At 53.7% G+C, this 16,081-nt stretch overlaps 1 protein-coding gene across 5 annotated transcripts in view; it reads right to left on the reverse strand.

Annotated features, from left to right (window-relative positions):
* The window catches only part of fhip1b (FHF complex subunit HOOK interacting protein 1B), a 183,701-nt gene that overhangs the window by 15,932 nt on the left and 151,688 nt on the right, over positions 1-16,081 (reverse strand). For all 5 annotated transcript variants that reach the window (XM_073044414.1, XM_073044410.1, XM_073044411.1 and 2 more), the window contains 3 exons: positions 9,237-9,404; positions 6,760-6,839; positions 3,844-4,013 (listed from right to left, as the gene is read on the reverse strand). In XM_073044414.1, the coding sequence (XP_072900515.1) occupies positions 3,844-4,013; positions 6,760-6,839; positions 9,237-9,404 (418 nt within the window). The remainder of the gene's footprint in view (positions 1-3,843; positions 4,014-6,759; positions 6,840-9,236; positions 9,405-16,081) is intronic.

The raw sequence follows: 16,081 nt of genomic DNA on the forward strand, positions 1-16,081 counted from the left end.
TGTATCCGTACAGTGAGGGGTAATCGGGTACACAGGGGTTGTATCCATACAGTGAGGGGTAATCGGGTACACAGGGGCTGTATCCGTACAGTGAGGGGTAATCGGGTACACAGGGGTTGTATCCGTACAGTGAGGGGTAATCGGGTACACAGGGGCTGTATCCGTACAGTGAGGGGTAATCGGGTACACAGGGGTTGTATCCGTACAGTGAGGGGTAATCGGGTACACAGGGGCTGTATCCGTACAGTGAGGGGTAATCGGGTACACAGGGGTTGTATCCGTACAGTGAGGGGTAATCGGGTACACAGGGGCTGTAACCGTACAGTGAGGGGTAATCGGGTACACAGGGGTTGTATCCGTACAGTGAGGGGTAATCGGGTACACAGGGGCTGTATCCGTACAGTGAGGGGTAATCGGGTACACAGGGGTTGTATCCGTACAGTGAGGGGTAATCGGGTACACAGGGGCTGTATCCGTACAGTGAGGGGTAATCGGGTACACAGGGGCTGTATCTGTGCAGTGAGGGGTAATTGGGTACACAGGGGCTGTATCCGTACAGTGAGGGGTAATCGGGTACACAGGGGTTGTATCCGTACAGTGAGGGGTAATCGGGTACACAGGGGCTGTATCCGTACAGTGAGGGGTAATCGGGTACACAGGGGCTGTATCCGTACAGTGAGGGGTAATCGGGTACACAGGGGCTGTATCCGTACAGTGAGGGGTAATCAGGTACACGGGCTGTATCCGTACAGTGAGGGGTAATCGGGTACACAGGGGCTGTATCCGTACAGTGAGGGGTAATCGGGTACACAGGGGCTGTATCCGTACAGTGAGGGGTAATCAGGTACACGGGCTGTATCCGTACAGTGAGGGGTAATCAGGTACACGGGCTGTATCCGTACAGTGAGGGGTAATCAGGTACACAGGGGCTGTATCCGTACAGTGAGGGGTAATCAGGTACACGGGCTGTATCCGTACAGTGAGGGGTAATCAGGTACACAGGGGCTGTATCCGTACAGTGAGGGGTAATCGGGTACACAGGGGCTGTATCCGTACAGTGAGGGGTAATCGGGTACACAGGGGCTGTATCCGTACAGTGAGGGGTAATCGGGTACACAGGGGCTGTATCCGTACAGTGAGGGGTAATCGGGTACACAGGGGCTGTATCCGTACAGTGAGGGGTAATCGGGTACACAGGGGCTGTATCCGTACAGTGAGGGGTAATCGGGTACACAGGGGCTGTATCCGTGCAGTGAGGGGTAATCGGGTACACAGGGGCTGTATCCGTACAGTGAGGGGTAATCGGGTACACAGGGGCTGTATCCGTACAGTGAGGGGTAATCGGGTACACAGGGGCTGTATCCGTACAGTGAGGGGTAATCGGGTACACAGGGGCTGTAACCGTACAGTGAGGGGTAATCGGGTACACAGGGGCTGTATCCGTACAGTGAGGGGTAATCGGGTACACAGGGGCTGTATCCGTACAGTGAGGGGTAATCGGGTACACAGGGGTTGTATCCGTACAGTGAGGGGTAATCGGGTACACAGGGGCTGTATCCGTACAGTGAGGGGTAATCGGGTACACAGGGGCTGTATCCGTACAGTGAGGGGTAATCGGGTACACAGGGGCTGTATCCGTACAGTGAGGGGTAATCGGGTACACAGGGGCTGTATCCGTACAGTGAGGGGTAATCGGGTACACAGGGGCTGTATCCGTACAGTGAGGGGTAATCGGGTACACAGGGGCTGTATCCGTACAGTGAGGGGTAATCGGGTACACAGGGGCTGTATCCGTACAGTGAGGGGTAATCGGGTACACAGGGGCTGTATCCGTACAGTGAGGGGTAATCAGGTACACAGGGGCTGTATCCGTACAGTGAGGGGTAATCAGGTACACAGGGGCTGTATCCGTACAGTGAGGGGTAATCAGGTACACAGGGGCTGTATCTGTACAGTGAGGGGTAATCAGGTACACAGGGGCTGTATCTGTACAGTGAGGGGTAATCAGGTACACAGGGGCTGTATCCGTACAGTGAGGGGTAATCAGGTACACAGGGGCTGTATCCGTACAGTGAGGGGTAATCGGGTACACAGGGGCTGTATCCGTACAGTCACACGCCCTCAGGAAGCATTCATCAGGAAGCAGGTCCAGGAGCCTCAGGACCCACACCACCAGGGTTAGGAACTGTCATTACCCCTCACTCATCAGGAAGATCCAGGAGCCTCAGGACCCACACCACCAGGGTTAAGAACTGTCATTACCCCTCACTCATCAGGAAGCAGGTACAGGAGCCTCAGGACCCACACCACCAGGGTTAGGAACTGTCATTACCCCTCACTCATCAGGAAGCAGGTCCAGGAGCCTCAGGACCCACACCACCAGGGTTAGGAACAGGCTCTTGAACCTGAGGGGATAACTTCACTCAACTGAAATTGCCCCATTACTGTAATGTTCCCACAATGTAAACACTCATTTTTACAAACTCTACAACTTGTATTCTCATTTTTTATTGCTTATTTCTTATTCTTTTTTTGTATTTGAACAATTTGCATTGTTTGTTTGTCGTGCTTGTAGAATGCAGTTCCATATTCTACGTGTGTAGTCTGAAATCCCTGCACCAGCCACAAGAGGGAGCAGTAGCCCAGCTCCTGCACACTGGAGGGCAGTGGGGTTACTGTGGAGACGGGCCGGGAGAGGTGTACGATAAGAGGCATTGATCGAGTGGTCAGCCACAGACTGGAGATGGCTAATACCATGGGCGTAACATTAATGTGATTGGCAGGGAGGGAGGAAATGTCAGAGATAAGATTTTTGCACAGAGAGTGGTGGGTGTCAGGGATGGTGGTAGAGGCAGATACATTCGGGGCATTTGAGAGATAGGCAGATAGAAAATTGGAGGGCTACGTGGGAGGGAGGGGTAGAATGACCTTAGAGTGGGTTAAAAAGTCGCACAACATTGTGGGCTTAACGGCCTGTACTGAGCCGGAATGTTCTATGTTCGATGTTCCGTCCTCTATGTACTCATGCTCCTGAAACATTTTCCCCAACAACTGCACTTTTCCACTAGATATACACTCCAAGTTGAGGCATCTTGCTGTGAGAGAGTCTCATTCCCCTTGCACAACTCTCTACTCCCCTCCATGTCCCTCCGTCTCTCTCTACTCCCCTCCATGTCCCTTTATATTCCTCTCCCCTCCATCTCTCTGCTCCTCCCTCACTCTCTACTCCCCTCCATCTCCCTCCCTCTCTCTCTGCTCCTCCATCTCTCTCTCTGGACCTCCTTCTCTCTCTGCTCCTCCATCTCTCTCTGCTCCTCCATCTCCCTGCCCACACCTCTCCACTCCCCTCCACGTCTCTCTGTCATCCTGATCATCTGTCTCCAGCCCATTGCCTGTACCATGGCTCTCACCTCCCTCTCTTACTGCCCGGACTGTCCAAAACACTCTCCTCACGACCCGTGCCCTCTCACCTTTAGACCACACCGCGTGTTCCTCCTCCCTCTCTTACCCGACACCCACTGCCCGGACTGTCCAAAACACTCTCCTCACGACCCGTGCCCTCTCACCTTTAGACCACACCGCGTGTTCCTCCTCCCTCTCTTACCCGACACCCACTGCCCGGACTGTCCAAAACACTCTCCTCACGACCCGTGCCCTCTCACCTTTAGACCACACCGCGTGTTCCTCCTCCCTCTCTTACTGCCCGGACTGTCCAAAACACTCTCCTCACGACCCGTGCCCTCTCACCTTTAGACCACACCGCGTGTTCCTCCTCCCTCTCTTACCCGACACCCACTGCCCGGACTGTCCAAAACACTCTCCTCACGACCCGTGCCCTCTCACCTTTAGACCACACCGCGTGTTCCTCCTCCCTCTCGAAGAAGCCCAGGTTTTCAGGTTTACAGCATTCTGGGATCAGGGACAAGAACTTATCTGCCGTCTTCCCGTAGAAATCCTGATCCTTAACGGCACACCGCTGGCTTAGCATCACGTGATTGCATGGAATCAGATACCTGCCGGTGTTGTGATGAGATCTGGTTAGTCAACGTGTCCTCACTCCTACAGGGTTGTACCAGGTCCAAACATCAGCCTGACTCTAGAGTAACACTTGGTTTACATTACAACCCTTCGCTGTGGGATACCTGAGCATCATACCTATGCTATTGGCACGGTGGCATCGCAGTTAGCTCAATGCTTTCCAGTGCCAGCAACTGGGGTCAATTCTCCCACTGTCTGTCAGGAGTTTACCACGTGGTGCTCCAGCTCCCTCCCACATCCCTAAGATGTACAGGTTAAGGATGGGGTTAGTAAGTCGTGTGCATGCTATCTTGACTCCGGAACTGTGCTGACTGACACTTACAGGCTGCCCAGCACGATCCTCGGACTGTGTTGGTTCTTGATGCAAAAGATGCATTTCACTGTATGGAAAGTGATAGGTGAAGTCAGGTGGGTCGGGGAAAGGGGATGAAGTGAGAGGTAGAGAAGGCAAAGGGCTGGAGAGGAAGGAATCTGATAGGACAGGAGAGTGGACCATGGGAGAAAGAAAAGAAAGGGCACCAGAGGTGTGGGGGGGGGGGGGGGGGAGATGGGGAGATGGGCAGGTGAGGAGAAGATGTAAGAGGCCAGAATAGAAAATCCTTTTGCCTCCTTCCACCAAGTCAATGGTGCAGCCAACTGGCCAGCTCACCCTGGACCCTGTAGTAAAACTTCTGGACTATCCTTCTCTAAAGTCCATGTAGACAACACCCTCAGCCACGTCCTCATCAACCTTCTTGGTCACCTCTTCCATACACTCCATCAGATTCACAAGACATGATTTCCCACACACAAAGCATGCTGACTTCCCCTAATCAGTCCTTGCCTTTCCAAATGAAGGTAGAGTTTGGGTTAGGGATAATCTCTCATAATCTCTTGCACTAACTTTCCCAAGACTGATATTAAGCTCATTGCCTAGCAGTTCCCTGGCATGTCCTTGCAAAATAAAGACACAACATTAGCCCCTCCAGCCTTCCGGTACCTCACTTATACTCAACAAAGAAACTAAAACCTCTCGATGTGACCAATAAAACTAATCTGCCAGGTTCCAACACTTTCCCACAACGTTCACGTAGTCAAGCCTGGAATCTACCCACCCTTATCCATTTAAGGATCTCGAGCACTGGTGTTCCAGGATATCACCGTGCCCTTCCCATACTTTCTCACTTCCATGTCCTTCTAAACAGTAAATACAGGAAAGTGTCCTCTTAAGACCTGTGGCTGCACACATAGATGATCACACTCATAGTCACAGAATGTGGCAGCACATGAACAGGCCTTTCATCCCAGCTAGTCTGTGTCGAACTGTTATACTGCCGCCCCATCAGCCTGCACCCAGATCGTAGCCCTCCATCCAAATGTTGAAATTAACCTTGCATCCACCACTTCCACTTGTCAGATAATTCCCCACTCGATCCACTAAGTGAAGAACTTACCCTCAGGTTCCCCTTAAACATTTTACCTTTCACTCTAAACCCATGACCTCTCATTCTAATCTCACCCAACCTCGCTGGAAAAAGCTAGCTTGCATTTACCCTATCTATACCCCTCATAATTTTGTATACCTCTATCAATTCTCCTCTCAATTTCCTATGCCCCAGGGAATAAAGTCCTCACCTTTTCAACCTTTTCCCATAACTCAGGACACATTCTTGTAAATTTTCTCTGTACTCTTTCAATCTTATTGGTATCTTTCCTGTAGGTAGGTTACCAGAATTGCAAACAATACTTCAAATTAGGCCTCATCACCAACTTAATACAATTTCAATATAACATTCCAACTCCTGTACTCGATACTCTGATTTATAAAGGCCAGTGTGACAAAAGCTTTCTTAATGACCCTATCTACCTGTGACATCACTATCCCAAATGTCTCTGCTATACCTTTGTTGCCTGATCCTTAAGGGGACCCATTCTGCCCCTGACCATCCTTTCACTGAATGCACCTTAAAAAATCCTTTCGGGCTGATCTTTCCTGCACCCACCAGGGGTTTCACTAGGCCTTTTCCTGCCCTCCTGCACCCACCGGAGGTTTCACTAGGCCTTTTGCTGCCCTCCTGCACCCACCAGGGGTTTCGCTAGGCCTTTCGGGCTGATCTTTCCTGCTCCCACCAGGGGTTTCACTAGGCCTTTTGCTGCCCTCCTGCACCCACCAGGGGTTTCACTAGGCCTTTTGCTGCCCTCCTGCACCCACCAGGGGTTTCACTAGGCCTTTTGCTGCCCTCCTGCACCCACCAGGGGTTTCACTAGGCCTTTTGCTGCCCTCCTGCTCCCACCAGGGGTTTCACTAGGCCTTTTGGGCTGATCTTTTCTGCACCCACCAGGGGTTTCACTAGGCCTTTTGCTGCCCTCCTGCACCCACCAGGGGTTTCGCTAGGCCTTTTGCTGCCCTCCTGCACCCACCAGGGGTTTCACCAGGCCTTTTGCTGCCCTCCTGCACCCACCAGGGGTTTCGCTAGGCCTTTTGCTGCCCTCCTGCACCCACCAGGGGTTTCACTAGGCCTTTTGCTGCCCTCCTGCTCCCACCAGGGGTTTCACTAGGCCTTTTGCTGCCCTCCTGCATTCCTTCCCGAGTGTCCTCCTTGAGGTATCTGCTTCACCTGAGCTGCTTATCCTTGACACGCGCCTCCTTTCTTCTGACTGGACCCTCAATCTGCCTCTGACCAGCACAGCGACACCCTGGCCCACCCCACAGCCAGTGAAAATGTTCCACCCCACCCGTACCTGAGAACGAGCTGCAGCATGACGTCCTCGCAGCTGAGGGTCAGGAGGGTCCTGAAGAGACTGAGAGACACCATGCAGAGCTGGTGAAAGGCCAAGCACACAGTTACAGTCAGTTATTCCCAACCCACTCACACAACCCAATCCCATTCACACCACCCAAACCTGCTCACACACAACCCGATACTACACACAGAACCCAACCCCACACACAGAACCCGACCCTACACACAGAACCTGACCCCACACACACAACCCGACCCCACACACACAACCCGACCCCACACACAGAACCCAACCCCACACACATAACCTGACCCCACACACAGAACCCGACCCTACACACAGAACCTGACCCCACACACAGAACCTGACCCCACACACACAACCCGACCCCACACACATAACCCGACCCCACACACACAACCCGACCCCACACACATAACCTGACCCCACACACAGAACCCAACCCCACACACAGAACCCGACCCCACACACACAACCCGACCCCACACACATAACCCGACCCCACACACAGAACCCAACCCCACACACAGAACCCGACCCCACACACACAACCCGACCCCACACACACAACCCGACTCCACACACACAACCCGACCCCACACACAGAACCCGACCCCACACACACAACCCGACCCCACACACACAACCCGACCCCACACACATAACCCGACCCCACACACAGAACCCGACCCCATTCACTCCACCCGACCCCACACACACAACCCAATACAACACACACAGAACCCGACCCCACACACAGAACCCGACCCCACACACACAACCCGACTCCACACACACAACCCGACCCCACACACAGAACCCGACCCCACACACACAACCAGACCCCACACACACAACCCGACCCCACACACAGAACCCAACCCCACACACACAACCCGACCCCACACATAGAACCCGACCCCACACACACAACCCGACCCCACACACAGAACCCGACCCCACACACATAACCCGACCCCACACACAGAACCCGACCCCACACATAGAACCCAACCCCACACACATAACCTGACCCCACACACATAACCTGACCCCACACAGAGAACCCGACCCCACACAGAGAACCCGACCCCACACACAGAACCTGACCCCACACACATAATCTGACCCCACACACACAACCCGACCCCACACACAGAACCCGACCCCACACACATAACCCGACCCCACACACATAACCCGACCCCACACACACAACCTGACCCCACACACAGAACCCGACCCCACACACAGAACCCGACCCCACACACATAACCCGACCCCACACACATAACCCGACCCCACACACACAACCTGACCCCACACACAGAACCCGACCCCACACACATAACCCGACCCCACACACATAACCCGACCCCACACACATAACCTGACCCCACACACATAACCCGACCCCACACACATAACCTGACCCCACACACATAACCCGACCCCACACACATAATCTGACCCCACACACAGAACCCGACCCCACACACAGAACCTGACCCCACACACAGAACCCGACCTCACACACACTCAAACTAATCCCATAAGACCACTAGAGCAGAATTATGGCATTCAGCCCATTAAGTCTGCTCCATCATTGCATCATGGCCGATTGGTTATCTCTCTCAACTCCATTTTCCTGCCTTCTCCACGTAATCTTTGATGCCTTGACAAATCAAGAACCTATCAACCTCCACCTTAAATATACCCAATAACGGCCTCCAGAGCTGTGAGCGGCAATGAATTCCACAGATTCACCACTATCTGGCTAAAGAAATTCCTTCTCAGCTCTGTACTAAATGGTTGTATTTCTATTCTGAGGCTGTGCAGTTTGGTCCTAGACTCCCCCACTATAGGAAATATCCTCCTTGCATCCTACTCTTTCTAGACCTTTCAATATTCGATTGGTTTCAATGAGATCCCTCCCATTCTTCTAAACTCCAGTGAGTACAGGCCTAGAGCCATCAAACGCTCCTCATATGTTAAGCCTTTCATTCCCAGAATCATTCTCGTGAACCTCCTCTAGACCCTCTCCAAAGCCAGCCCATCTTTCCTAAGCCTCAGAAAAGGGGCCCAAAACTGTTCACAATACTCCGAGTGAGGCCTCACCAGTGCCTAATAAAGCCTTGTTTTTATAGTCTAGTCCTCTCAAAATGAATGACATTGCATTTACCTTCCTCATCACCGACTCAACCTCGACTTCCACACTGTATTCCACTTGCCAATTCTTCGTCCATTCTCCTAATCTGTCCACATCTTTCTGCTTCCTTAACACTACCTGCTCCTCCACCTACGTATCTCCGTATTGTCTGCAAACTCATATGCCTTACACGCCTTCTAAAGCCTCAGCACTACATCCTTGCTTTCATAGTCTAGTCCTCTCAAAACCAATGTGAACTTTGCATCTGCCTTCCTCAGCATAGAAGTGTGGAGGGATAACCTACCCGGGAGTTACTGTTGATTCGGCTGGTCAGCGTGTCGAGGATTGTGCTGCCCTCGTGCCGGTGCAGCACCATGAAGCGCAGGAAAGTTTTCAGCAGAGCCACCTCTGTGATGCTGCGCAGGAAGAGGTCCAGGTAGGCTGTGCTGGCGATCATTTCCTCAATGGAGCTCTGTTGAGATCACAGCGCACACAGTCTCCAGATCCAGCAGTGCAAACGTCTACACACAGCCTACCAACCACCAGCACCCAGTTTCAGTGGCATGCATCGCGAGAATCAGGCCCGCGCGCACAAAATAGGAACGTGCAACTATAGACAAACAGCTGTGGCCAATGAATTCACGGCCAGTATTTTCACATCCCAAAATACGTAACACAGCACTGTTCCATACAGCCCTCCCACTGTGAGCTCTTCAGTACCACCTTGTTTTTACAAAACTATAAGTTTATTTACACAACAATACATAAAGTACAAACATTTAGTTACAAGACAGGAAATAAATTCAGATTAAAATATGATTACTTCCGTCTATAAAACAGTCAATTCCCTAAGGAGCCCTCCAGTCCCAGAAAACCCCCCGGGATCTGTGACCTCATGCTCCCTCTCCAAGGACAGCCAGGCACGGACGTACCCTCGGAGGAAGAGGGGCAGGTAGTCGGGCCTGGCATAGCCCTCGACTTTCTGCTGCCCAGACCCGTGAATGGTCATCTTGGCCAGGCCCAGGAGCAAGCCCACCGGGAGATTCTCCTCACAACCTGACCCTTCTGTACCGGGTGCAGGTATATGAGGAGCACGGGACGAAAGTGCAGCCAGAACTTCGGCAGCAGCACCCTGAGAAACTCAGACAGGGGCTGAAACCTCTCGCATTCCGTGTACGCTGACGCCTCCCGGCCACAGAACGGACAGATGGACGGGGTGTCAGTGAACCTGTTGTACGGGACTGCCCAATGCAACACCTTCCACCCCAGGTCCCCAGTGTACGGGGAAGCACCCCCGCATAAAGAGATTTCGACGGGGGACCTCCTCTGCTGCCTGACGGTAACGTGGATCGCCAGGGCGAATCCGGTCGGCAGACGAAGGCGAGGAAGTGAAAGGTGAGCAGGAGCAGCCCGCACAAGAGACACTTCAGAGCGTCACTGATCGACATCGTGGGCATCCCCGTGAGACGGCTCACGTTGTGTGGGATCCTCTCCCACGTGGTATCCCGAGGCCTGCGTCCGACAAGCACTTCCGGCCCATCAGGTGGTGGTGCAGCCGGAACCCCTCCACTTCCCTGCGTGCCCCCTCTCCCCCGACACCCACAGGATCCAGCAGCCAGAGTACCGTCCAACAGTGCAGCACCCTGTATGGATGAGGCCAGACCCCGTACCCTCCAGTTCCCTCTCGCAGCTAGAGTACCGAGCCCCACCGGCACGGGAGCACTCTGTATGGATGAGGCCAGACCCCGTACCCTCCAGTTCCCTCTCGCAGCTAGAGTACCGAGCCCCACCGGCACGGGAGCACCCTGTATGGATGAGGCCAGACCCCGTACCCTCCAGTTCCCTCTCGCAGCTAGAGTACCGAGCCCCACCGGCACGGGAGCACCCTGTATGGATGAGGCCAGACCCCGTACCCTCCAGTTCCCTCTCGCAGCTAGAGTACCGAGCCCCACCGGCACGGGAGCACCCTGTATGGATGAGGCCAGACCCCGTACCCTCCAGTTCCCTCTCGCAGCTAGAGTACCGAGCCCCACCGGCACGGGAGCACCCTGTATGGATGAGGCCAGACCCCGTACCCTCCAGTTCCCTCTCGCAGCTAGAGTACCGAGCCCCACCGGCACGGGAGCACCCTGTATGGATGAGGCCAGACCCCGTACCCTCCAGTTCCCTCTCGCAGCTAGAGTACCGAGCCCCACCGGCACGGGAGCACCCTGTATGGATGAGGCCAGACCCCGTACCCTCCAGTTCCCTCTCGCAGCTAGAGTACCGAGCCCCACCGGCACGGGAGCACCCTGTATGGATGAGGCCAGACCCCGTACCCTCCAGTTCCCTCTCGCAGCTAGAGTACCGAGCCCCACCGGCACGGGAGCACCCTGCCTGGATGAGGCCAGACCCCGTACCCTCCAGTTCCCTCTCGCAGCTAGAGTACCGAGCCCCACCGGCACGGGAGCACCCTGCCTGGATGAGGCCAGACCCCGTACCCTCCAGTTCCCTCTCGCAGCTAGAGTACCGAGCCCCACCGGCACGGGAGCACCCTGCCTGGATGAGGCCAGACCCCGTACCCTCCAGTTCCCTCTCGCAGCTAGAGTACCGAGCCCCACCGGCACGGGAGCACCCTGCCTGGATGAGGCCAGACCCCGTACCCTCCAGTTCCCTCTCGCAGCTAGCGTACCGAGCCCCACCGGCACGGGAGCACCCTGCCTGGATGAGGCCAGACCCCGTACCCTCCAGTTCCCTCTCGCAGCTAGAGTACCGAGCCCCACCGGCACGGGAGCACCCTGCCTGGATGAGGCCAGACCCCGTACCCTCCAGTTCCCTCTCGCAGCTAGAGTACCGAGCCCCACCGGCACGGGAGCACCCTGTATGGACGAGGCCAGACCCCGTACCCTCCAGTTCCCTCTCGCAGCTAGAGTACCGAGCCCCACCGGCACGGCAGCACCCTGTATGGATGAGGCCAGAGCCCGTACCCTCCAGTTCCCTCTCGCAGCTAGAGTACCGAGCCCCACCGGCACGGGAGCACCCTGTATGGATGAGACTAGGCCCTGTACCCTTGTCACTACCTCCTCCCATAGATGCTGTCTGGCCTGCTGAGTTCTGCCAGCATTTTGTGTTTTTATTTATTTCCAGCATCTGCAGATTCACTCGTGTTGCCCATACCCTCAATAGCCCTTGGTACCGGGTGCAGTGATTCAAATCGACGGGCTTACTAAACACCGTCAGGATAGATCTATAGAGTCTCTCAAAAGCAGAGGTGGAGTATGCCTCATGATCAACTCTTCTTGGTGCACAAATTTATCAGTGCCGTCCCAATTCTGCTCACCAGACCTGGAGTATCAGGCAGTAAAGTGCCGTCCTTTTTACCTATCACGGGAGTTCTCTGGGGTCATTCTGGTAGCGGTATACATTCCACCTCAGGCCAATGTCAATCAGGCTTTAGGTGATCTGAGCAATGGGACCAACATGCACGAAAAAGCACATCCTAACTCCTTCACCATTGCTTTGGGGATCTTAACCAGCCAGTCTGAAAAAAATCACTCAGCAACTACCATCAACAGACCAGTTGCAATTACAGAGGAAACAACACACTGGACCATTGCTTCACCACCATCGAGAATGCCTGCCGTGCTGTTCCACGCCCTCACTTCGGGAAGTCTGATCACCTGGCTGTACTTCTACTCCCTGAGTACAGGCAGAGACTGAAGACTGCAGCACCAGTAGTGAGGGCCAAGAAGGTTTGGACAAGGGAAGCACAGGAGCATCTACTGGACTGCTTTGAATCGGTGGACTGGACTGTATTCAGGGATTCATCTTCGAACCTGGATGAGTATGCTACAGTTGTTACTGACTTCATTAAAACCCGTGTGGATGAGTGTGTGCCTACAAAGACTTGCTGTACATTCCCAAATTAAAAGCCACGTGTGAACCAGGAGGTTCGTCGTCTGCTGAAGGCTAGATCTGTGGCATTCAAGTCTGGCAACCCAGGTCTGTACCAGAAAACAAGAAGGGCGAAGAGACAATGTCGAACGAGGTTGGAGGCGACATCAGACGCACGACAACTCTGGCAGGGACTGCAAGACATTACTTCCTACAAAGCAAAACCCAATAGCACGAATGGCAGCGATGCTTCACTACCAGATGAACTGAATGCCTTCTATGCCCGCCTTGAAAGGGAGAATATAATTACAGCTGTGAAGATCCCTGCTGCACCTGATGACCCTGTGATATCCGTCTCAGAGGTCGATGTTAGGCTGTCTTTAAAGACAGTGAATCCTCGCAAGGTGGAAGGTCCTGATGGAGTACCTGGTAAGGCTCTGAAAACTTATGCCAACCAACAGGCGGGAATATTCAAGGGCATTTTCAACCTCTCACTGCTATGGGCAGAAGCTCCCACTTGCTTCAAAAAGGCATCAATTATACCAGTGCCTAAGAAGAATAATGTGGGCTGCCTTAATGACTATCGCCCGGTAGCACTCACATCGACAGTGATGAAATGCTTTGAGAGGTTGGTCATGACTAGACTGAACTCCTGCCTCAGCAAGGACCTGGACCCACTGTAATTTACCTTATCACCACAATAGGTCAATGGCAGATGCAATCTCAATGAATCTTCACACGGCCCTAGACCACCTGGACAATACAAACACCTATGTCAGGAGCCAAGAGGTAACGTTGCAGCTATATAGGACCCTGGTCAGACCCCACTTGGGAGTACTGTGCTCAGTTCTGGTCACCTCACTAAAGGAAGGATGTGGAAACCATAGAAAGGGCGCAGAGAAGATTTACAAAGATGTTGCCGGGATTGGGGAGCATGTCTTATGAAAACAGGTTGAGTGAACTCGGCCTTTTCTCTTTGGAGTGACAGAGGATGAGAGGTGACCTGATAGAGGTGTACAAGCTGATGAGAAGCATTGATCGTGTGGATAGTCAGAGGCTTTTTCCCAGGGCTGAAATGGTTGCCACAAGAGGGCACAGGTTTAAGGTGCTGGGGAGTAGATACAGAGGAGATGTCAGGGGTAAGTTTTTTACTCAGAGAGTGGTGACTGCGAGGAATGGGCTGTCAGCAACAGTGGTGGAGGCGGATACGATAGGGTCTTTTAAGAGACTTTTGGATAGGTACATGGAGCTTAGAAAAATAGAGGGCTACGGGTAAGCCTAGTAATTTCTAGGGTAGGGACATGTTTGGCACAACTTTGTATTGTGCTGTAGGTTTTCTATGTTTCTATGCTAAGTTAACAAATCTCACGGCCCATGCCGGTGATAATAAACTGATTCTGATAAGCAGACAGCGTTGAAATGGGAGTAGGTGGTCATAACCCCGTGGAGGTGTCCTATACCATATTGGGGTTATTTTCCAATCACACCTCGCCGACGGAGCGTAGATAGGGAAAGAGGGCCTTGTCAGGGATATGGGGGTAGATGTCAGGGAGTATTACCACCTGCACGGGGACCAGCACCTGCTCAACCTACATAAAAACTCTCCCACCCTTAACCCCTGACTCAGGGCCAAAAACATACCCCTCACCGACTTCAAATAGAAAATAACCTTCCCATCCAAAACCACTGTTGCAACAATCTGCTCACAAACCCCAAGTCTCCACCACGGCTTTCAAGGTGGCAATCCTATCAACTGAAGCAGGCACAGTACACTGTACAGCATACTTTGAAATCAGGAATTTGAATGGGTGCTCCCCTTCATGAGCTGCAGCTCCCAACCCTGCAGCCTCTGCATAAGAATTCAGCCCAGATATCTTAGAGCCACACCCTACCACGCACAGCTGGAATTCAAAAGTTCAACACCGCCACTGGGATATGACACAGTCTACACCCTGAGAGACACCAGCAAACAGGCAAGAAGAAACATTTCAGAGACGAGACAGGATGGAACGCAGAAAGGAGTGGATCGGCGGGGAAGTCTGTGCAACGTTATAAAGCTCAGTGCTGTCTGTGCAGCTGTGAACACTGAACGCTTTTCTGGGCTGGTCCGCTGCTCCTCTAATCGCTCCAAAGTCCAAAGTCCTCTTCAGCCAGTCGCCCTAGACTAAGCACTCTGAATGGGAGGGGTTTTCCACTGTTACAAACGGGATAAATCCATCCCCGCTCCCGGCAAAACAGATTCAAACTTTGACAATCAGCAGGCCGCACCCACTGTTCAGCGCCAAGACATGGACCGAAAAACAATCACCAAATAGAATGCTTCCAGGCAAGGAAACTATGAGGTGATATTCCACACTCCCAAAGTCCTCTGACAGTCTCCAAAACCATTATTTAGCAATTTTGCAGCAAATCTTCAACTTTAGGAGAAGTGTGAGTCCGACAGTGTGAGTCTTTCTCAGTACCACCCCTCACACAGTGTGACCCTCCCTCAGTACCACCCCTCCCACAGTGTGACTCTCCCTCAGTAACACCCCTCCCCGCAGTGTAACCCCTCCCACAGTGTGACCCTCCCCCAGTACCACCGCTCCCAGTGTGACCCTCCCTCAGTACCACCCCTCCCACAGCGTGACTCTCCCTCAGTAACACCCCTCCCCGCAGTGTAACCCCTCCCACAGTGTGACCCTCCCTCAGTACCACCGCTCCCACAGTGTGACCCTCCCTCAGTACCACCCCTCCCACAGTGTGACCCTCCCTCAGTACCACCGCTCCCACAGTGTGACCCTCCCTCAGTACCACCCCTCCCACAGTGTGGCCCTCCCTCAGTACCACCCCTCCCACAGTGACCCTCCCTCAGTACCACCCCTCCCACAGTGTGACTCTCCCTCAGTACCACCCCTCCCACAGTGTGACCCTCCCTCAGTACCACCCCTCCCACAGTGTGACTCTCCCTCAGTACCACCCCTCCCACAGTGTGACTCTCCCTCAGTAACACCCCTCCCCGCAGTGTAACCCCTCCCACAGTGTGACCCTCCCCCAGTACTACCGCTCCCACAGTGTGACCCCCCTCAGTAACACCCCCCCGCAGTGTAACCCCTCCCACAGTGTGACCCTCCCTCAGTAACACCCCCCCGCAGTGTAACCCCTCCCACAGTGTGACCCTCCCCCAGTACCACCGCTCCCACAGTGTGACCCCCCTCAGTAACACCCCCCCGCAGTGTAACCCCTCCCACAGTATGACCCTCCCTCAGTACCATCCCTCCCTCAGTGTGACCCCCC

This window comes from Hemitrygon akajei, chromosome 4, assembly GCF_048418815.1.
Source record: "Hemitrygon akajei chromosome 4, sHemAka1.3, whole genome shotgun sequence".
NCBI lineage: Eukaryota > Metazoa > Chordata > Chondrichthyes > Myliobatiformes > Dasyatidae > Hemitrygon > Hemitrygon akajei.